This window comes from Dipodomys ordii, unplaced genomic scaffold (genome assembly GCF_000151885.1).
Source record: "Dipodomys ordii isolate 6190 unplaced genomic scaffold, Dord_2.0 Scaffold20, whole genome shotgun sequence".
In the NCBI taxonomy this organism is placed as follows: Eukaryota; Metazoa; Chordata; class Mammalia; order Rodentia; family Heteromyidae; genus Dipodomys; species Dipodomys ordii.
This window is the reverse complement of record NW_012267236.1, coordinates 22,238,980-22,263,458: the sequence shown is the minus strand read 5'-3', so window position 1 is coordinate 22,263,458 and position 24,479 is coordinate 22,238,980. Positions and strand designations below refer to the sequence as shown.

The 24,479-nt window shown below is 39.7% G+C and overlaps 1 protein-coding gene across 2 annotated transcripts in view; it reads right to left on the bottom strand.

Moving 5' to 3' along the window:
• Nucleotides 1–24,479, bottom strand: part of Kidins220 (kinase D-interacting substrate, 220kDa) — an 87,307-nt gene that overhangs the window by 62,158 nt on the left and 670 nt on the right. For both annotated transcript variants that reach the window (XM_013013675.1, XM_013013676.1), the window contains exons 2-9: nt 18,865–19,005; nt 9,130–9,228; nt 8,004–8,102; nt 6,738–6,836; nt 5,801–5,902; nt 4,463–4,561; nt 3,085–3,282; nt 1,127–1,225 (exon numbers count right to left, since the gene is read on the bottom strand). In XM_013013675.1, coding sequence (XP_012869129.1) covers nt 1,127–1,225; nt 3,085–3,282; nt 4,463–4,561; nt 5,801–5,902; nt 6,738–6,836; nt 8,004–8,102; nt 9,130–9,228; nt 18,865–18,972 — 903 coding nt within the window. In that variant the 5' untranslated portion in view covers nt 18,973–19,005. The remainder of the gene's footprint in view (nt 1–1,126; nt 1,226–3,084; nt 3,283–4,462; nt 4,562–5,800; nt 5,903–6,737; nt 6,837–8,003; nt 8,103–9,129; nt 9,229–18,864; nt 19,006–24,479) is intronic.

Below are 24,479 nucleotides of genomic sequence, written 5' to 3'. Positions count from 1 at the left end.
TCATTTTAGGCTTTAAGAACTTTTTTTAGTGGGGGGAGGATGGGATAGGAAGGGGAAACAAAGGAGGAGGCTACAATGCTTGATAGGAAATGTACTCATTACCTAGTCCATGTAATTGTAACCCCTCTGTACAGTATTTTCACAATAAAAAAAAAATTTTTTAAAGAACTTTAAAAAAAAATCTTAAGCTTTCAGAGTATTAGATAAATTTCTACTATTTGATGTTATCTAGATCTTATTTTACTATTTGTTTTGCTTTTCCTGAGCAAAAACAAATACTTTTGTAGCTCTATGAGCTGTGACTGCCTGAAGCCAAATCCATAGACACTGCCAACTTGCCTAGGAAAGGCAGGCTACATGGATGGGAAAGAGAAGACAAAACCATATGCTAAAGAGAGAAACTGGGGGGGGGTGAGGGGAGACAGCAGCAGGGGGAGGGCAGGTGGAGGGGGGATGGTGTGGGGAAACAAAGGAGGAGGCAACAGTGCTTGATAAGAAATGTACTCATGGGGCTGGGAAGGTGGCTCAGTGGTAGAGCGCTTGCCTTGATGCCTGAGGCCCTGGGTTCGATTCCTCAGCACCACATAAACAAAAAGATTTAAAAAAAAAGCTGGAAGTGGCACTGTGGCTCAAGTGGTAGAGCGCTAGCCTTGAGCTGAAGGACAGCGCCCAAGCCCAGAGTTCAGGCCCCATGACCAGACCCAAAAACAAAAAACAACAAAAAAAAATGTTCTCATTACCTTGCTCATGTAATTGTAACCCCTCTGTACGGTGTTTTCACAATTTAAAAAAAGTTATTTTTTTTTAAAGGCAAAAAAAAAAAAAAAAAGAGAGAGCGTGAGAGAGAAACACCATCCACTGCTACCAAGGCCTCCCATCACAAACTGCCCCCATTTCAGGATGAATGGATCTGTATAAGTAAGGGACATTTGTGCTAAAAAGCTATCAATATTCAGGTTTACTTCTAGCTGAATTTAATTTGATGTGAATATTTATAAGATATAATACTAATCACAATAATAATATATACCCATTAAATGTATTAGGTAAGCCTATCACCATAGGAAAGCTGTGATCTGTTGACATACATCCAAGGTAACAACAGTAGCTGGATAATCACACGCACCTGTCCTCTAATGTCTATATCAGCATACTTCTGGAGGAGTGCACGAACAATTTCAACATGACCACCTCTGACAGCACCAATCAATACAGTGTCCCCACTCTGAAAAGACAAAAACAAGATCAAATGGTGATGAAATGAGGATAGTTTTGATATGTTAAAGTTTCTCACTATAGAGCTGCTCAAAATCTTTCTTAGGAAAAGTGTCACAAACAGAAATAATAATAATAATACCTAATATTAATAGTCTTCAGTGTAAGGAAAAGAGGACATTATTCCTCAAAATTAGAATCCATGAAATAAAAACTTAGCAAATCAAGTTGGAAAACCTAGTCTTTTGGAAGTTAATCTACCATTACAAATGTGAGTTAACTAAAATGACATTGGCTTCAGTAAAGAGAAAATACATTTGGACATGACAGAATAATTTTTAAAAACTTTGGGATAAAAGCCAAAGGGAGCCAGGTACTGGTAGCTCATCCCTGTAATCCTAGCAACTCAAGAGTCTAAGATCTGAGGACTACGGTTCAAAATCAACTTTGAGATTCTTATCTCCAATTAATTACCAAAAAAAGCCAGAAGTAGGGTAGAGTGCTAGTCTTAAGCAAAGAAACTGAGGGACCTTGCTGAGGCCCTGAGTTCAAGTCCTAGGACTAACACACACACACATATATGCATATGTGCATAAATGCAAAGATGCACATGTGTGCGCACATGTGTGTACACATGTGCACGCGCGCGCACACACACACACCAATGGGAACTGTAACACTAACTCACTCTATCACTGGTTCTAGAGCCACATTTAATTAAGGGTGAGTATAGGTTTTCAGACTAGTGTCCATGGATATCTGGCTATTGGGCAGGCTCAGGCCAGTGGCACACAAGACAGCTTCCTCCTCCAGTGCAAGATTCAAATGAAGTTCACTGTACCTCACCAATGTGCTAGAATCAACATACCCCACACTGAGAAGATTATACTGTACTTATCCCTTCTACATTAGAGACTATAAAAATGCACTACCACCTTTAGCTTATTGGTTGAGATATGGGTCTCATTAACTTCTTGTCCAGGCTGGCCTCAAACTGTAATCTCCCTGACCTCTGCCTCCAAGTAGCTGAATTATAGGCATGAATTACCATGTCCAGCAAATTATGAAACTTTTCAGTGTAAAGGAATTTAAGTCCCAATACAATGAATAGCACCAGCTATGACTAACAACAATATACAGGAAGGACAGTCACAAGCTAATTGTACATGTCACATTTTTTTTCTTTTTCTGGCAGTCCTAGGGTGTGAACACAGGGTTTCACGCTTGTTAGGTAGACATGCTACCATCTAAGCCACACCTCCAGTCTTTCGGCTTCAGTTATTTCTCAAACAGGGTCCTGCTTGTGGCCCAGGGCTAGTCCTGGATCATGACCCTGTCACCTATGCCTTCACTGTGGCATGGCTTACAGGTAAGGAACCCAAGTCCAGCCAAATGTGACATGTTTTCTTGCCTGCTTGCTTTTTCTTTTTCTTTTGTCAGTCCTGGGGCATAAACTCACGACCTGGGTATTGTCCTTAAGCTCTTTTGCTCAGGCAAGCACTCTACCACTTTGAGCCACAGCTACACTTCCATGTCTCTGGTAGTTAACTGAAGGTAAGAGTCTCAGGGACTTTGCCACCAAGGCTGGCTTTGAACCTCGACCTCAGATCTCAGCTTCCTGAGTAAATATGATTATAGGTGTGAGCCACCAGCACCTAGCTAAGTATGATGTTTTTCAATAACAAAATTATTTAGGAAAAGTAACCAAGGACATTCTTCAAAAGGATTGAATATTCTTAAACTTACGCATTTCAAGAGTAGAAACAACTTTTGTGTTAGACATGAAGAAACTTGTAAGGGATTAAGACGCAGCTAAGGTAATCTACCAGCCACTTTGCCACCAGAAGGGAATCTGAAACCCTAACTTACCCTATCAGGTATGTTCACGTAAGTCCCAGCGTCCAGCAGATCCTGTACAATCTCCGTGTGTCCTTCCTTGGATGCAATCATCAAGGCTGTATTTCCGTCCTTATCAGTTAAATTCACATTTGGATTTCTCTTCAAAATTTCTTTTACTGACTGTGTGTAACCGCCTTTTACTGCCACAATAAGTGCAGTCATTGAATTCTTAAAAAAAAAATCCAAGAAATTAGTAAATTCTAGAAAACATGATTTCCTACAAACTAAGTTCTTTATCTCTTCTTCTTTCTCCTCTTTCTCCTATCCTTCTCTCTCTCTCTCTTAGTACTGGAGAGCAACTGCAGAGTGCCTCAAGCATGCTAACAAGTACTATAAAACTGACTTACACCCTTTAGCCACTAAAAGTCTTTCCAATGGTAAGATTTCAAAATCAACAACTATATATCTACCAAAAATGGCTGGGAGGTGTACTTACGATTTTTAAAGAAATATGAATTCTCTAGTCATTAGGAAGAGTGGGAGGATTCAAGGCTTTAAATGAGACTTGAAACTGGACATATTTACAATGAACAGGCTCTCATGAGTGGAATGAAATAGAAACTAACTGACAGAATGACTAAAAATTAAACATGCTCTAAACTAAATAATACAAAGTAAGGTGATCAAGCATCAAACTAAGAATTCTTTTATTTTTCCCCTCAGTATTGGGGACGAAACTTGGGGCCTCACATCTGCTAGGTAAGCGCTACCTTGAGCCATGCCCTCAGTACCAAAGTAAAAATTCTTTATGATAAAATTTATAGGAAAAACAAGTAAAACAGTGAATAAATACTGTCTAGCAGTGACCTAAAAACCCACTTTCAAAGAGGTTCTTATTTTAAGTAGTTCTTTTAAAAACTGTACATTTAATTAACTATGATTATCTCATATTAAAATAACATAGCCACAAAGACAAGTCACCCATACTGACAAACTCTCCGAAAAGGAAGTAGTGAAGGCAGGGTATCTACATCTGCTAGGTTATACTACTATTTTAAATTTTTAAGGAAAAAGTATTTTAATAGAGCATAAAAGCTCTTTTGACAATATTTGAAGACTTTTTCAAGCAGCTTATAGGATACTGAAAAATTATTGTTAATAGATTTGATCTCCCAAAATTTATGTGCATTAGCATGTACTTATTAATATCATTAAACATATAAACATGTACTTATCATACCTTTCTTAACGTAGCATACTTAGAATAGAAAGAAAATACATGTTTTTCTAAATTAATACAATTTAAAAATTGGAAGTAAGTTTTTCTAGGCATATACCAAGTTAAAATGTTCTTTCTCCAAAACCAAAAACATCTCTCTACTACCAGGCTGAACACAAAAAAACTTACAGCTCCTTCTTGATCAACATCAGCTCCCATGGCCAATAAATGCTTTACACATTCCAAATGACCCTTTCGTGCAGCCCAAATCAAAGGAGTGGTTCCATACTGTTAAACAAGCATTTTAAACTATAATCAGATACATACTGAAGAAACTAGCTCAAACTATGAATTTTAACAAAACTAAATTTTCACTTAAGTACTTACATCAATATAATTTTAATCCTAGATAAATCCTATCTCTCTCATTTTCTTCCTCCTCCTGAATAAATGAATCACTGCACAAAATGCTTAGTCTTTAACCAACTCTATTTAACTTTTTTTTAATTGTTTTTTTGGGGGGTCCAGTCGTGGGGCCTGAACTCTGGGCCTGGGCGTTGTCCCTCAGCAATTCAGCTCAAGGCTAGCGCTCTACCAATTGAGCCACAGCGCCACTTCCAGCTTTTTGCTTATGTGGTGCTGAGGAATCAAACCCAGGGCCTCATGCATGCAAGGCAAACGCTCTACCACTGAGCCACCTTCCCAGCCCCTATTTAACTTTTACAATCAGAAACAATTTTTCCATCACACAGCTACACAGCTTCTAATTTTCAACAAGCTTTCACTGTTTCTCATATCTTAGGAAAGACAGATGCAGCCTTCAATTCTTCTGAAGTCGGACAGTCTGATTATAGACTGTCAGGCTTTATCCTGAAACAGTGAAAGCCACCAAAGTTTTCCAAAAGAAAGATCATTACATAAGTACTTACTCAATTTTTGAGGTAAGTGCTAAGGGTTTTTAAACAAACAATAAAAGAAATAGAACATTTAGCACATTTTGGAGAGCTTTCTGGAGGCAGCATCATATAAACTGGTCCTCCAGAATCAAGAGAAGCTGAGGAGGAAAGGGCATGACACCAGGCCAAGGGCAAGGGCTGCAGGAAACCACAAATCATTTGGCAGACTAGTATTCAAGTCTAGGGTGCAGGCAGCAGGAGAGGAGGCTTATCTCCATTCATTACACCAGGGGCAGAAGTTAGGATTTTAAAGATGAGAAAGATAAACAAATATGAATTTTAGAAAGCTTACTGTTGTAACAACTTAGAGAAAATACATAGGACTGAAGGTGGAAAGAAGTGAATTCATTATCACTGTTTATTGAGAATGATTAATAGGACACAATAAACATCAAAAAGATACCTGTAGTATGTAATACATATAAAGGTCCATCTATAAGCTATTTGTCCACATAAAATACAGTAATATACAAAATATAAAATACATTAGAGAAGATATATGAAAATTATAACTTAGACCTTTCATGCAGACTAACCCAAAGTGGAATACAGGTAGTTTCTGCCAACCTACCTTATCAGAGCAGTTGACTTTTGCCCCATTTTGCAGCAGAAGATGCACTATATCTGCATGGCCTCTTCCTGCTGCCCAAATGATTGGGTAAACACTGTACTGCTGGGATGGACAGGTAGGTAGGAAGGAAGAGAGGAAAGAAAGGGAAAACAGGGAGAAAACCAATCTTTTAGGTAGATATTTGTAACTACCGAGGTATTTTAAAGTAAAATTAAACAATTCTACTTAAAAATACAAATAATGCCGGGCGCTGGTGGCTCATGCCTGTAATCCTAGCTACTCAGGAGGCTGAGATCTGAGGATTGCAGGTGAAAGCCAGCCCCGGCAGGAAAGTCCATGAGACTCTTATCTCCAATAAACCACTAGAAAACCAGAAGTGGCGCTGTGGCTCAAGCAGTAGAGCGCTCGCCTTGAGCTGAAGAACTCAAAGACAGCGCCCAAGCCCAGAGTTCAAGCCCCATGACCGACAAAAAAATAAATAAATAAAAATAATGTTCCTAACACAAATTTTGCAACTAAGACACATTCAACCTTAACAAAGTATTATTATGAACACATTTACTCTTATAGTCAACACATTTAATGTAACTAGCCAACATGCAACTCAATAGGCATATAAACTAAAAAGAGTATAAATATATAGAACAGATATACAGAAAAATTATATGCAAAAATGCATACCCATAGGCAAGATACCTAAGGATTTCAAATTTTCCTTTTGAAATATATCCATAACTCTTAAAGCTAAATGCTTTTACCTAAATGTTTTTAGCTCTAAGACTTATTTGTTGACAAAAAAATAAAAAGTAAAGTTATCTTACAAAATTCTCAAGTGTTTTAAAATCACTGACATGATAAGTCAAGTGTAAGTAGCCTAAGCATTCCCTGAGGAAACTTACCGCTTACCTAACAAATTCATATTTTGATGAACACTTACCAGACCCGTGACACTTGGGTTGGCACCATGAGAAAGAAGCAACTCTACTACATCAGTGCGGCCTTTATAGCACGCCCACATGAGAGCTGTCCATCCACCCTTCAAAGAAAAAGAGAGAGGGTATAAAAACGAATCATACCCATACATAAAAATTCTACTGCTCAAGTTCCTGCTGGATATATCTTTGCAACACCATTGTTTTGTGAAGGAAGTTACTATGTAGTTTTAAATTCCCAAGATTCTCCAGCAAAGTGTAAGAATATATGGAATGAGCCAGGCGCCAGTGGCTCACACCATAATCTTAGCTACTCAGGAGGCTAAGATTCAAAGCCAGCATGGGCAGAAAAGTCCCATGAGACTCTGATCTCCAATAAGCTATTCAAAAAAGCAGAAAGTGGTACTGTAACTCAACTGGTAGAGTGCTAGCCTTTATACAAAGGGTCTTAGGGAAAGTACCAGGTCCTAAGTTCAAGCCCCAGGACCGGCCAAAAAAAAGGAAGAATACATGGAATGAGTCAAAATTCTTACAACCGTGACTGATTACTCTAAGGTTTACACTAGATCACAAAATCTGAAACAAGGACTGTGCAGCTTGGACTCCTCCAAAATTTTAAGATTGGTTTTGGCTGTTTAAAACTTTTTCTTCAGTAAACTTTCTATGTCCCTGTCCTCTTTGTATAAGTCTTTATCCAAGCAGAAATTCCAACAATCATATTCAATTATTTAAGTATTTCCCTGAAACCTCCAAATACTATAGGACCTCTGGACAAAAAAATAAAAACAGAATGATGATAAAGCACTGATCTGTAAAGCAAGATTTTAAACCTTGAAATAAACTGAAAATTAAGACAAAGAACATTCTAAAAGAGGGAGACCACCAGGGTTTAAAATATCCTTGAGCTGGGCACTGAGGGCTCACGTCTGTAATCCTAGCTACTCAGGAGGTGAGCTCTAAAGGATTGCAGTTCAAAGCCAGCACAAGAGGAAAGTCTGTGAGATTCTTATCTCTAATTAACCACCTGAAAACTGGTCATGGAGCTGTGGCTCAAAATGGTACAGTGCTAGCCTTGAGAAAAAGGAGCTCAAGGACAGTACCCAGGCTGTAAGTTCAAGCTCTATAATGAAGAAAAAATTCTTGAGAGCCATGTCCACCAAATCCTAAAATCATCACTTTACTATCACTTTATATACAAAAATACAAGATGGATCTATTATTGCTAATAAGATTTCAGTTAATTAATGCCATTCTATGGAAAATGGACATACCATATCACGGTGCTCCAAATTAACCCCACACTTAAGCAGCTCTTCCACCACATGTATGTGCCCTTCTTTTGATGCAGATATAAGTGCTGTCCAGTTATCCTTGAACACATATACAAAATTTCATGTTTGAAAGTAAAAAAAGACATTCCAAATAGGGGAAAAAGCTGAATTCTCATGCTAAACAATCATACCAAATTGATTTCTATAAAATACTACTGAAGCTCTCTTATGGATTTTTCTGTCTACTTATATCACTGACCACCAAAACTTCAAGTCCATAGTAACCATTACTATCAACTGACAGTAAAGAGCCTGTAATCTGATTTGAGAGCACATGCACAAGCTATTATAGCACAAAAGCTCCATGTTGAGAGTTCAGAAATTATATGATAATTATTCTCCTTTATTTTTTAAATAAAGGACTCAAGTATCCTATTTTATTTTTTTATTTTTTTTTGGGGGGGGGGTCCGGTCGTGGGGCCTGAACTCTGGGCCTGAACGCTGTCCTTCAGTTCTTCAGCTCAAGGCTAGCGCTCTACTACTTGAGCCACAGCGCCACTTACGGCTTTTTTCTTTTTGCTTATGTGGTGCTGAGGAATCGAACCCAGGGCCTCAGGCATGCAAGGCAAGTGCTCTACCACTGAGCCACCTTCCCAGCCCAATAATTTGATTTTTTAAATGTAGCTAAGTGACACTCAAAACCAATTCTAACAAAAAGGGAAATTCAAAGGAAATACAACCTCTTGGGATGGTGATTCCTTTCTGATATCCAGAAGCTGTATCAGTAGAGGATGTATCTTTCTATTTTCAAGTATAATGACTTCCACAGGAAGGAAGCAAACATGACTCATGCATGGAGATTTTCTAGGCAGGCATTCAATTATATATGCATGTGTGCTCTCTGTTCAGCCAGTTGTTCTATATAAAATCATAAAGACTCAAGATCTTTCAATACAAGCAAAAAATTTTCTCCTGAATTACTCTTTAACAAACATAGCACATTAGGTAAAGGTGAGATATGTCTGAAGGTACCATTTTTAATCAATTATTTTTGAATGACTTCTTAAAAAAAAGACAGTTAAGGAGAAAGAAAGAGACTAATGAGCAAATGATTTTTAACATGTACCAAGTCTTCCAAATTGCAGTTAGCTCCATTCTTAATCAATTCTTTCACTATTTCCAGATTGCCTTGTTCAGCAGCTATCATCAGTGGAGTCTGGCCACACTGGGGAATGGAAGAGACACAGGAGATTATCAAGACAACCTGTTTGCATTACAGCACTGCTGCTAGATATGTAGCATTTGCCTTTCCATGAAGGTGAGTTCAGCACAAGCAGTACTTATTGTCTTCCTTTCATTTACAAACAGCCTTAAACTTTTAGTTTTGTGTTATGAAGAATTTAAAAGAATATAATGTAATTTTCTTCCCATAGTATCAATAATCTGAGACACTGTAAATTTATTAAAAATCAGCAAACATGTACAGTATTATGATTTGGAAATTAATGAAATAGAAGTAAGATCTCAGGCTATCTATAGCAACCAAATTCTCTAACAATAATGAAAAAACAGGGTATAGAAGTTTTAATCATATTTATGCTTTATCTAGAGCAAGACAAGAGAAAGAGTAAACAAATAACATAGATGTTATATATATAATATACATGTGTAGTTTATGCCTTCTCTTATATCATTATTTAGACTGGCTAATCCAGTCAGTGTGTTCTGTGCTTCTAAAGTGAATATAGAGATAGCTCCCTTAGTCCTGAAAACAGGGCAGGGCGGGGCAGGTGGTTCTGGGGTAGAACAAACACCTCCAATAGAAGCCTCCTTTACTGCAAGCACAGCATAAACATCACTTTCTTAAAGTGCCAAGGTATACAACAGACCTGGAAACAGGGTAAACAAATCAGTTAAGCTTTGGGTACCAACAGTACTAAAACACAGGAGAAATACTAGTGTACCTACTTACTGTGTATTAGGGTAGGGGAAAGTATGGGTAATTTTCTTTAAATGGCAATGTGAAATATTCCTTGGCTTCATACCCTTCAGTATCCCACTGATCTTTGGGTAAGAATTCATATCCTTACCGTGGCTACAGATTTCTTGAATGACACAGACCAGGAAATGTCTGCCTCTCCACCTCTCCTGTGCCATTCCCACCTACTTTCTGGGCACCTTTAATTCCTCTGTACTCTATGAATTCTCAGTTGGACTTAATTTTTATTTACATGATTAATAACTGACTTTTATATCTTTCGCAAGGCCTGTGAACTGCATGAGGGTGGACACACCCTGCTCTGCTGCTGCATCAGTACTGTCTATGGACTGCCACATAGCACTCCTCAAGTATTTGTTTAGTAAATGAACTCTCAAAGAACTTAGAACTCTATGAGAATAACATACAAATAAGTAAATAATTCTAATACCTGGTAAAAATACAAATGTAATTATAAGGATAATGCAACTAAGGATTAAAACATAATATCAGTTTAAATAAAATACATAAGTAAATTACATTAAACAGATATTCTTATATATTGATTTGGATATGAAATTCTATGAAATAGGCACATCACTTATTAGGGAATGAGGTGTATTTCACATAGATTTTACAGGTGAAAAAGCTTCTATTTTAGACATTAAATTTGATGATCACCTTTCCAAAGAGCAATTTTTCTTGTTAAGCAGAGTATCTTAAATATTATGTTTATGATTCTGAGTCATAACTAGAGACATAATTACTACACCATGAATACCTCTGTCAGCTCTAAATTTCTTGGCATTCTTTCTATAGCATCCCTTTCAGGTAGAATCTACTAGATAAAAGGTGAGATATCAAAGTCACTGCTATTACTGATAAATTAAAGCCAGACCCAGACCCTGAATTTAAGTGCATGAAATTTACACAATAGTTTTTAAGGTAGTAGTTTCCAAGTCACAGAGGAGTTCTCTGTTTATTATCTGGGATTACAGTTATACTTCAGATAGTTCACAAAGATAAGTGATCCACAAAATGAAATAAAAATATAAATGGTGTGCTGGGCACCAGTGGCTCATGCCTGTAATCCTAGCCACTGAGAAGGGTGAGATCTGAGGATCACAGTTCAAAGCCAGCCCTGGCAGAAAAGTCTGTGAAAATCTTATCTCCAATTAACCAATAGAAAAACAGAAGTGGTGCTGTGTCTCAAGCTGTAGAGCTCTCGCCTTGAGCTGAAGAGTGCAGGGACAACGCCCAAGGCCAGAGTTCAGCCCCATGACTGACCAAAAAAAAAGTAAGTGTGCATAAATATCCGTAATACAAACAAGGAAGATGCCTTTAATTTGATTAACTAGAGCTAAAGGCGTCAGTAGTCTGACTAGTTGTAGGCCTACATTCTCAGAGAGGAGCAGGATTTTGTTGGGCAGTAGTGTGCCTGCACTACTCCTCCTTGCCTACAGCAACAAATGATCCCATTACATTTCTCCAGCAAGGTCTCCCGAGACTCTAAGGAGATCAGCTGGCCTGTGCCCTTTTCTCCCTTGATGCTCAATATACATAGAGTGTTGGAAAGTATCAATACAGCTGAGGCAAGTAACCGGCTCAGTGCTGAAAAGGAAATCAGAGGCTGGGTTCCTAGGGTGCCCAGAAGCTACCAACGTTAGGATGGATCCACTAGTTTGTCATATGAAAAAAACAAAACCTTCATTTGTCCAAAGCACTGTTTTGAAAGCTATCATATGCTGTGCAAAGTAAAGTTAACTGATATTCCTATTGTAGCTACATTATCAAGAATTTCACAAAAGAATTTCACAAAAGGTTGTGATGTGTAATGTTTTATTAGATTCTTAAAAGATGGGTGTGTTTGTGTGTGTGTGTGTGTGTGTGTGTGTGTGTGTGTACTTCCTTGCCTGAGCTGGCTTATCAGATCTCAGCCTCATGGGTAGCTAGGATTACACTTAGAGCCACCAGTGCCCAGCTGTAAATTGACTCTTGAACTCTATTTTTTAACTACTAGTTCTTGCTTAACCAATCCAATAACTATAGCTGCAGAGGAGGTAAAGAGTAACTTACCATGTCTTAACTTGCATTTGAAAATGACTTATTAAAGGTCCCATTCCCATCAAGATTTACATACCCTATCAAATCTCAAGACTACTATCCCTTTACAAAAATTTGGGATGTATAAGCTGTAGATCCCCTTGTTATGGTCTGTATCCCCCAAAGTTAAGTGTTGGAAACTTAATCCCTAATGCAACCGTGTAGAAAGGCAGATGTTGTAAGAGCTTAATTAGGTCATGAAAGCATAGCCCTCAGGGACAGATTAGTGTGTCACTGTGATGGCAGGTTAGTTATTGCAGGCATGGGATCCTAATAAGAGGTTAAGTTCAGCTCCCTTGCATCCTTTTCCATTCCCTTTCTCTTTCACCCATCCTTCAGCCCTCAGCCTCTACCATGCTGTGAAGCAGCAAGAAGGCTCTCACTGGATGCCAGCCCCTTGAACATGGACTCCTCTACCTTCCAAAATCATGAGAGAAAAAAAAAACCCCTGTTTTTTAGAAATTATCCAGTCTGGAATTTTGTTATCAAGGCAGCACAAATGAACTAAGGCATGCCTGCTCTACTGCCTAGAGTAATATCAAGAAAAAGAAACCACGTGAAACAGAAGAACTATGTATGACTGAACTTTGCACAGCAGGTAGATCCTTACCTCAGCTTCCCTCCAGGCCACAATGAAAAACATCTACTATTTCAACTTCTTTCTGTTCTTCCTAATTCCTACACTCCCCATTCTACTTATTTCTGTGATTCAGACCTAAATAACCATTGCCTTTTTAGGCAGTCATCTCCAAAGAGAATGCACGTACTTCTTCTAATAACTGCAGTGGAACTAAAATATGTTCAAATCTTCCTTTGAGATTCCCTTTAGTCTATAAACACACAACAAAATCTGTCTCTAAAATCTCATTTCATTTTCTTTCTTTTCCTTTCTATCAGTAGAGGGGCTTGAACTCAGGGGCCTGGGCACTGTTCCATAGCTTTTTCTCTCAAGGATGGCACTCTACCACTTGAGCCACAGTTTCACCTCCAGCCATTTAGAGGTTAATTGAAAATAAAAGTCTCAAGAAATTTCCTGCCTGTGCTGGCTTTGACATTTTTTTTTTCAGTCATGGGGCCTGAACTCTAGGCCTAGGCACTGTCCCTCAGCTCTTCAGCTCAAGGCTAGCGCTCTACCACTTGAGCCACAGCACCATTTTCGTTTTTTTTCTGCTTATGTGGTACTAAGGAATTGAACCCAGGGCCTCATGCATGCGAGGCAAGCACTCTACCACTGAACCACCTTCTCAGCCCCTGGCTTTGACTCATGATCCACAAATCTTACCCTCCTAAATAGCTAGATTATAGCCCACTTCATTTTCTTGTCCAGGAGAATACTGTCCTACCTCAATACTATCCCTGTACCAGGGAGAAGCTGACTTTGTTATTTTGCAACAATAAAAATAAATAATAAAAGTCTTAGCAGGTGCTAGTGTCCAAGTAATCCTAATTACTTGGGAGTCAGAGATCAGGGAAAGCTTATAGTTCAAGACCAGCCCAGGTATCAACACAAGACCCTATCTCAATCAAGAGCTGAATGCAGTAGTTCATGCCTGTCATTCTAGCTATGTGGGAAGTACAAATAGATTGTGGTCCAGGCCAGCCCAGCCATACATACAAGACCCTGAAAAAGTAACAAAGGCAAAAAGAATTGGGCATGGCTCAAGTGGTATAGAAAATGCCTCAAAAGCATGAAGCCATGAGTTCAACATCCAAGACCGCCAAAAAATAATGAAATGAGACAGGCACCAGTGGATCAAACCTGTAATTCTATCTATTCAGGATGCTGAGATCTGAGGATTGAGGTTTGAAACCAGCAGGGCAGGAAAACTCTAATTGAGACTCTTCAATTAAGCACTCAAAAAAGCCAGAAGTGGAGCTGTTGCTCTAGTAATAGAGTACTAGCTTTGAGCAAAAAGGCTCAGGGACAGTGCCCAGGCCCTGATTGAGTTTAAGACCCAGGACTCATACAGACATACAGACACACAGACACACACAGACACACACAGACACACACAGACGCACGCACGCACACGCGCGCACACACACACACACACACGCACGCGTACACACAAGAGAGAGAGAGAGAGAGAGAGAGAAAGAAACAAGTCTTTCACTGTCCAATAAGGAGCAAGGACTTGACATCACCAGCACTCTTTACATGCCAAGAGATTTACAGTTTATAAACAGAGTAGAAAGAAAAGAAGCAGGAATCTGATCATGTACTGTAAGTACAATGTCGGGCTACTCTTTCTTACATTCTTTTATTTAGTTGATCAAATGTTTAAGAATTGTTTTCAAGTGGGTAGAGGCAGGAGGAAAAAACAGAGAGAGCAAGGTAAGGGGTGACACTGTCTGAAAAGAAATGCACTTGCTGGGTGCCGGTGGTTCATGCATGTAATCCTAGCTACTCAGGAGGCTGAGATTTGAGGATCAAGTTCAAAGCCAGCCCAGTTCAGGAAAGACTCTTATCTTCAATAAACCACTCAGAAAACCGGAAGTGGCACAGTGGCTCAAGTAGTAAAGCACTAGCCTGAGCTGAAGAGCTGAGGGACAGCGTTCAGGCCCAGAGTTCAAGCTCCATGACTGACCAAAAAAAGAAATGCACTCATTACCTGACTTATGTAACTGTAATCCCTCTATATATCACCTTTATAATAACATTAAAAAATATAAAAACATAAAAAAATTTAAAAAAGTAGGCTGGGAATGTGGCTTAGTAGACTGCTTGCCTAGCATGCATGAAGCCCTGAGTTAAGATTCCTCAGTATCACATAAACAGAAAAGCCAGAGTAGTGCTGTGGCTCAAGTAGTAGAGTGCTAACCTTGAGCAAACCAAACTCGGAGACAGTCCCCAGGCCCTGAGTTTAAGCCCCAGGATGGCAAAAATTAAAAAAAAATTTGTTTAAGTGTTTCCAAGAGAGGTAACCAAAACTTCTTAATATGAACAAGAAAAAATGGGAGGGGCCGGGCACCGGTGGCTCACACATGTAATCCTAGCCACTCAGGAGGCTGAGATCTGAGAATCCCAGTTCAAAGCCAGCCCAGGGCAGGAAAGTCCAAGAGACACTTATCTCCAATAAACCACTAGAAAACTGGAAGTGGCGCTGTGGCGCAGCTCTTCAGATCAAGGCGAGCGCTCTACCACTTGAGCCACAGCGCCACTTTTTTTTAATTTTTGGGCTTGGGCACTATCCCTTGGCTCTTCAGCTACTCAGGAGGCTGAGATTTGAGGATCAAGTTCAAAGCCAGCCCAGTTCAGGAAAGACTCTTATCTTCAATAAACCACTCAGAAAACCGGAAGTGGCACAGTGGCTCAAGTAGTAAAGCACTAGCCTGAGCTGAAGAGCTGAGGGACAGCGTTCAGGCCCAGAGTTCAAGCCCCACGACCAACAAAAAAGATAAAAAATGGGAGGGGAGCCCAAGCAAATTTTTAAAATTCTACAAAGATTTTTTTTCAGAACTGAGTGACATTAGGTAATATTTTACTGTAATAACAAAAAAAATGTTTTGGAAACACTGAGGTTTGAACTTAAAGCTTTATATTTGCTAGACAGGCACTCTACCACTCAGTCAGACCTCCAGTCCTTCTCCGAACTGGTTAGCTTGAGGGTGTTGCATTTTGCTGGGCACATGTTGGATTGGGACCATCTATTATGATTCCCATTATAGCCAGGATGCCAGGCCTGCATCACCATGCCTAGTGACTCATTCAGATAAGAGTCTTGCAGACTTTTCTGCATAGGCTGGCCTGAAACCACAATCCTCCCAATCTCAGCCTCCCACATAGCTGGGATGATAGGCATATAGCTATACCCAGCTAGTAGTTGAAAAGGAAGTATCACATGTCTATTTAGGCTAGCCTTGAACCATGATCCTCTTAAGTAGCTAGGATTATTGGCATGTGCCACTGGTATCTGGTTGCAATAACAAGTTTTTATATCAAGCATTTCTTGGTAACAGAGTTAAACTAAAATTACCTACCAAAATAAAAAAAATATATATATATATATGTGTGTGTGTGGGTACATATGTATGTGTCTAAGTGTATATACATACACACATGTGCACATATATAAACATTTTTTCAAAAATAGTAAAGTACAACCATGCATGGCAGTGTTTGTCACCTGGGAGGCTGAGTCAGGAGGATATAGAGTTCAAGGCTATACTTGCTTAGTTAATAAGTTCAGCTCTGATCTGAGCTACAAAGCAAAACTCTGTCTAAAAAATAGGAAGTTACAATAATAACTATCAACTCAGCAGCATTAAAAACATACAGCTGGGAATGTGGCTTAGAGGTAAAGTGCTTGCCTAGCAAGCATGAAGCCCTCAGTTCGATTCATTAGTACCACATACACAGAAAAAGCCAGAAGTAGCATTGTGGCACAAGTGGTAAAGTGCTAACTTTGAGCAAAAAGAGCCCATGCCCTGAGATCAAGCCCCAGGATTGGCAAAAAACAAAACAACAACAACAAAAACATACCATGTTCATAGTAGTACTATCCACAACAGTCAAGAAATAAAAGCAGGACTGGGAATGTGGCTTAGTGGTGGGGTACTTGCCTAGCATGCATGAAGCCCTAGGTTTGATTCCTCGGTATCACATAACCAAAAATAAATAAATTAATTAATTAAAAGGTTCAAAGCCTGCCAAGGCAGACAAATTAGAGAATGTCCAGTTAACCAGAAAAAAGCCAGAAATGAAGGTTTGGCTTAAGTGACAGAGTACAAGCAGTGAGAGAACAAGTTGAGCAAGAGCACAAAGCTTGGAGTTCAAGCCCCAGTATCAGCTAACAGAGAGGATAGCATGGAAAGATAAGGCAGCAGAGAAAGGAACAGAGGAGGAGAAGACAGAGAGGAGGGAAGCAAACCAAATTTCCATCCTCAAAGGATGAGTGGATAAATAAAACATGGTCTTTCCATAAAATGGATTATTAGGCTTAAAAATGAAAGAATTCCTGTTATATGCCACTACATGAATAAAATATAAGGATATATTATGCTAGTCACAAGTTAGTCATAACAAGACAAATAAGGATTGGGAAATTAGCTAAATACCACATGCCTACCACATGCAATGTCCTAGGTTCAATGACCAGTGCCACAAAAATACAGAAATAAGTAGCATATAAATCTATTTGTATAAGATAACCAGAAGCATCAAATTAGGACAAATAAAGTGAAATGGCAGTTTCCAAAGGTAAGAAATGGAGAAAAGAGAGGGTTATTTATAGTTTTAATTTTGTAGATGAAAAAGATGTAGAAAAATGTTACACAATGTACAAATACAACTCAATTGTACTTTTTTAAATAGTTAAGATGGAAAATTTCATGTTATATATGTTTCACCATAATCAAAAATTTATAGGGGACTGAAGACCTGGCTCAAGTGGTACATTGCCTTCCCAGTTCTACCACTCAATGCAAGCCCAGAGTTCAAACTCAGAACTTTGAAAACTATTATAAACAATGTCTACATGTCTTTACATGTCTATACACAGATATCATATAAACATACACATATACACCTAGACCTGTATAAAGATCATATCATCTACAAAAAAATTACATTCCATTGAAAATATAGTTTTAAGAAACAGAATTATTTTCCTTAAGGTTTATAAGATAAATACATACTTTACTTTTTTAAAAATGTATCCAAAATGTTTATTAGTCATGCCAAATAACCTTCAGTTGTTCTCTGCATGATGAAGTATCAATATCACTTATCTTACTTAAATCAATGTTTATTAATAACATGTAACTTATTTAGCTCTCTCTTAAAGATGTAGCATCTAAAGTCCTAAGATGTGGGAATGTACAACCAATGAACAGAATTGAAACTACTGAAAAAAATGTTTTTAATTCTTAATCTTGTCTGGTGAGTTTGTTTGTAGGAAGGGAGTCTCAGATGCTCTCTAAAGCTTCCTAGAAGCTTTAATTTTCAGGAGTCAAGCTTCCTGAATATTAGGGGAAAAAGAAATTAAGGGAAAAATAGTGGCTCATGCTTGTACTCCCAGCTAATTAGGAGGCAGAGATCAGGAAAACTGCAGTTTGAGGTGAGCAGGCAAAAAGTTAGCGAGACCCCTTCTCAACCAAGCCAGACTTGGTGGAGTGTGCCAGTAATCTCTCTCCAAGAGATTTTAGATAGAAGGATCACAATCTGAGGCTGGGGCTGAAATGGTAAGAACACCTGCTTAGCAATAAGAGACCCTGAATTCAAGTCTTGAATTCAAATCCTAAATTCAACCTTTTTTCAATCATTTATATGTTAGAATGAAGCACTTTAATGAAGCACTTAATGGACAACAGTCCATTAAGCCTGAGTGAGAGTCCCAGAATCACCTATTTCTTCTTTTTAGTGCTTTGAACTCAGGGCTATGTACTATCTAGGCAGGCATTCTACTACATGAGAAAGGACGCTAAGCATTTTTCCTTTAATTGACTCTCCAGGTAAAGTCTCACTTTTTTGCCTGAGACTGGCCCCAGACTACAATCCTATCTTTGCTTCACCATAGCTGGGATTACAGACACATGCCATTATTTCTGGCTTACCTGGTAAGATGATGGACTGGCGGGGGGAAGGGAAGGGGGAGATACCCCACTAACTTTTTGCTGGGGCTGGCCTTTCAAGGCCATGATCCTCCTAATCACCATCTCCTGAATAACAAAGGTGAGAGGCATGTGCCAGAATCACCTTTATCTTACTCAGTGCCTGTTACAGAGCAGGCAGTAAAAAAATACCTGTAAAAGAACTTCATTTTAGACATGTGACTTTACCTCATTTCTCTCGTCTACATCTTTGCATTTTTCAAGAAGAGCTTTCAGAGCAGGAATGTTTCCCTCTTCCACATAATTTATTACACTCTGTGAAATCAGAACTGACATTTTTGCAGAAAGCTGTCGCTACCTTTATTTTACCTGTTAAAAACAAACAAAATACATGATTTATAGTTAGAAATAAACTAACCAAAATCCTCAAACAAAGCTTATGCTATCTGATCCAGTAATTTCTAGGAATTGGCTCTAAAACCAAGAGAAAAATAAAGATTTTTAGTGCCACATAATTTTAATCATAAGAGCAAAGACATGTATATAACACCTTGACTTTCTAAAATATGTCATATCTCTGGAAACCAGTAAGAGATTTTGTAAACACCACCACCAATACCCAGCATGCTCTTTGTTCTCGCACTTACAGTATCAATCGTAATACTTGAGACTGGCATCAGAGATTGGCTCTTTTGCTTTATGCAGCCTTACCACACCACCATTCAGACCAACTGAAGCACTACTGCCCACACCTGTCATGCTGCTGCATGCACCTGCCTTTGCTCAACTTGCTCCTTTCACTTAGATGTACACCTTCTGATCCACTCTGTCAAAGCAGCCCAGGTAGGCAGAGGTGATTGGCTGTTGTGTTATTTTGTTTTGCTTGATATATCCATATTTATTTTCACTTAAAAAAACTATTGTAGGGCAGTCATAACGGTTCATGCCTATAATCCCAGCTACTCCAGAGGCAAACAGTAAAAGAATCACAGTTCAAGCCAGCACCAGTGACTCAAGCCTGTAATCCTAACTACTCAGGATGGCGGTTCAAAGCCAGCCCAGGCAGGAAAGACAGTGAGACTCTTATCTCCAATAAACCACTCAGAAAACCGGAAGTGGTGCTGTGGCTCAAGTGGTAGAGTGATAGCCTTGAGCTGAAGAGCTGAGGGACAGCGCCCAGGCCCAGAGTTCAAGCACCACGAACAACAACAACAAAAAAAAGTCACAGTTCAAGGTAATCCCAGAAAAAACTAGAGACACCCCACCAAATTTCAATATACAGCATGGTGGTATGCCCTGTATTCTAGCTACACAGAAAGTAATGACCAGGAAGACTGATACCCAGGGCAGCCCAGACATAAACTAGACCCTATCTCAAAAATAACTTTAACAAAAAACAAAAAGGGCTGAGGGATTAACGCCCTCAGACCACCACCAAAAAAAAAAAAAACCATCACAAGGAAAAAACAATGCAGCTTTTCATCTTGCATATGAATCTCAATGCTGACTCTTCAAGAAAAACTTGTTAAGGGCAGTCTTAGCAGGGATTAAAAGTAGGCACCCCAGAGCCAGGCTGCTGGTTTTGACTCCTGACTGTGCTATCCTCTTTGGTGATTCTCTTGGACTGCGTGTCTAAGTTTCTCATCTTTAAATAACTGTATGTAAAATATGTAAAAGGATTAAAATGGTGCCCAATACATAGGAGCACAATAAATATCAGCTATTTTATATAACAGAAAAGTATCATCTCTTAACCACCCTTTCTTAGTCTCTCCCACTAGGATATAAAAGGAAGGACGATTTGTTGTTCTATACTAAGTCCTCATTACCTAACCCAGTTCTTGGCCCATAGAAGACACTGCATTCTTTAAATAAATAAGCATTTTTTTTTGTCAAATGGGGCTATAAGATTATATGTATTCTTTTGAACAATCAGCAAAACAATTGATATATTCTGCCATATTTTTCAGTAGTAGATATAGCCATACTAATGCTATGAAAATATTTTTGTGGGCTGGGAAGGTGGCTCAATGGTAGAGCACGTGCCTTGCATGCCTGAGGCCCTGGGTTCGATTCCTCAGCACCACATAAGCAAAAAGAAAAAAACCGGAAGTGCTGCTGTGGCTCAAGTGGTAGAGCGCTAGCCTTGAGCTGAGCTGAGGGAAAGCATCCAGGCCCAGAGTTCAGGCCCCACGACCGGACCCCCCCCCAAAATATATATATATATATATATATTGTGTGTGTGATTTTTAAAAAGTGCTTATTTTTAGAATCTGTAAACAAATTTAACATATCAACAACATTTTGGTATATTCAGAATACTTTCCTGAAAGGACCAGTGGCTTAATAGGTGCCCTCTACTTTTGTCCCATTACAAACAAAGGACACCAAAGCAAAAATAGTGATCAGGTTGTCAAATCTTACTAATTCGGTATACTCCAGATATGACACAATACATTCCTGTGGCCTCTTCTATCCCAAGTCTCTCATAAGTTTCCAACCACAAGGACCCAAATGCAGTGACTGTGTCCTGGTGCCAGTATTTCCAGTACTCACCACCTCCATATAGAAGCCAGAGTGACCACCTTGTAAGTATTCTGAGCTCAGCCCTCCCCCACCCTAACAACTATCCTCTCACTCAAAATAAAATCCCAAATACCTGCCATGGCCTACAAGGCTCTATCTGATCTGCTTTACCCCTTGCCAGTCTCCCTGAGCTCATCTCCCACAATTCAGTACTTCATTCTGCTAGGCCACACAGTTTTCGTACATATGTCAACCTGATCTGAGCTTCCCTAAATCTTCTATAAATCAGCCATCACCTCTGCATCTATCAGTCCCCATTCCATAACCTTGCCTCATTCTTCTAGAAAGCACTCAGCTACTTTAACACACCATTTATTTTTAATGTCCCGTCCCTCCTGCTCCCAATAAACATGCTCAATGAGAATGGGAACTATCTCTGTCCCAGTACTCAACCTCCAGTGCTCAAAGAAGTGCCTGGCAGTCAGCACAACCCTGAATCTGCACAACCATGAGTGTGCCATGCTCCCGGGGCTGATCTACCTGCCTGAATGCCTGACCCAGCACTGGCATGCCTACTGAACTGGAACATGTAACTCAGCTCTGCGTCACCTCTCCTGGATCTCCTCCTCCCTTTCTCCCCTCAACCCTCTACTGCCCTTCCCTGCCTGCTAATATCATCTATACATCACATTTCACATGTGCTTTTAGACTTTCACATATGCTTTTACATCTTCGAATACAACAATGTATCACAATCACCCATTTCTATGAAACCCTTGCGAACAGGATCACATTTATTTTACAGTTGGTATATATGAATGAAGACAAGTATTCTTTGTACTATTCTGACTGTTCTGTAGAAGTTACTTTAACATAAAAATGTGAAACACTCACATAAACATCTAGCAGCCCTAATATGGACCAAATATTTTTAATGCCACAGTATTACATAAAACTGGGAAGAATGCAATTAAGAAAAGCAGCTATAGACATCAAGTTCAACCATTAAAGAAAACAAAGATTTAAAGTCATAGATTTTTCAATCTTGTTACCTCTCCCATAATCTGTCATGAAGATTGTATGTGTGTCATCTTTGGATACTTTTGTTTTGTTTTTGCCAATCCTGGACTTGAACTCGGGGTCTGGGTGCTGTCCCTAAGCCTCTTTGTTCTCAAGGCTAGTGCTCTCCCACTTGAGCCACAGTGACACTTCCAGCTTTTGGAGGGTAGTTTTTTTAGAGATAAGAGTCTCACAAACTTTTCTGCCTGGTCTGGCTTCAAACCACAAACCTCAAATCTCAACCTCCTGAGTAGCTAGCTAGGATTACAGGCATGAGCCACCAGCACCTGGTTATCTTTGGATACTTAAAACATAAAAAGGTTTAATACTCTTAGTCTTTAGACTAGTATTAAGCAGAATTTTTTTTAAGTTTTTTAAAGTTTTTAAAACCATAAATCAAAACTGTTTTTGCCTTAACTACCCAAAAGATGTCCTTTGAACTAGTTATTTAAGGGAAGGTGATCTATTTTTGTCACATAATCACATGAAAATACATTCTACACAGCTACACATCAGTAACAGTTCAATCTAATAGTTCACTGGGAACCTGTAATTTGCAAGTACTCTGCTATGGGTGGAATAAGATGCCATTCTTGCCTATGAAGACTCAGTTCTTCAGCAGAAGGGAAGTAACAGGAAAAAAGGAAAATGCCTGAAATAGAATTGGCAACATACTGGATAGGGATCAAAATACATGGGTTCAAGAATATATGGATTCATTACAGGATTCTGTTTGTGTATTTGAGGTCAGAAATTCAGCAGTGGGCTTTCCTGACTGCTGGACAGTATATGCTTTAAATTCTGGTCATCTCTGCATTTATCCTTTCTTCCCTATTGCTGCCACCATTTTCCCTGTGCTAGATGTTGTCTAGAACACAAAGGATGCCAGCACACTTTAGATGAATAAAGAAAACCTAGGCTGGGTGCTGGTAGCTCACACTTATAATCCTAGCTACTGGGAAGGCTGAGATTGGAAAACTGTGGTTTGAAGAGAGGGGAAGGGAGGGGAGAAGAGGAGAGGAGAGAAGAAAGGAGAAGAGAGGAGAGGAGAGAGGGGAGGAGAGGTCTTGTCTGGTCTGTACTGGTTACCATTAAGTGCAAGACTCAAGCTAGTCCCAGTGAATTCCCATCATGTGGCTGACTAGAGAAGAAGAAACAGGTGGAAGATGACTACAAGTCTGTGCATGTGGCTGGAGACTGGTGCGGCCAGGAGCAAAAAGAAGAGAAGCCAGCAAGAACAGCAGCGTTTCTTGGCGTGGTTATGCCCACCTCTCCCCACCACTTAGGCCGGATGCGTTAGGGAGAAGGTGAAATGCTTCCAATAGCTGGGTGGCAGAAATGAAAACCTGGAAATTATTAGAGTTCAATGTCACTCTGGCAATCATTCACACAGTGAAGAAAAATACAAAAGGATTCTCAAACTAGTGTACATCAAAACTATTTGAAGAGCTTCTCATATACTCTACCCTGTCTCATTCCCACAGAGAATCCCATCCGGTAGACTTACAAAATTGGCCCCAAATTGGTATTTCAACAATCACCCTCACGGGACACTGATAAAACAGTCCATCACACTAGGACGAGGGAACAAAGAACACACCTTGCTACATCATCTTTCAACCTTGGCTCTCCACTTCCACCTGACACGATCTCTTTTTAAAATGTAGCTGTTTGCTCTCAGGTGTTGTCAAGATGTAGGCAGGACCTAACACATTAGAATCACCCTCAAGAGGTGTTTCCTGGGGCCACGCCCCAGTTCCACATAAACGGGCAGGGCAGCTGCAGTCTTAAAAAGCACCTCTAGGGAGCAGCGATGACTCCATAAAACTGTTATTTATAGAAAAATACCTTCGATGGCTTCAACCTTTCTATATGCCAAAATAACTCGAAAAAGTACAATCCCGTTCTGCTGACTGACAAAGAGAGCATCCAAGTACAGCGATGAAAAATACCTGCCGCAGCGTGCGGGGCTCCGGTCGAGCGAAGAATCCGCCCGTCCTCCGCAAAGCTTTTAAAAGCCCGCGCAGCACAATGGAGTAATGGGGCCCCGCGCGAAAGCCAAGCAAGCAAAACAATAACACCGCACCAGGGAGGCCGTCGGCCTTCCCACCAGCACCGACTGCCAGGGCTCTCCAGCGGGTGTGCGAGCGGCTGCGGGGCCTGGCCGAAGCAAACCACCATTTCCCGGCCCGCCCCGCCCGGACCCCGCGCGCGCCCCGCCCCGGGAAGACCAGCCGCAGACCTTCCCGGCGCCCAGC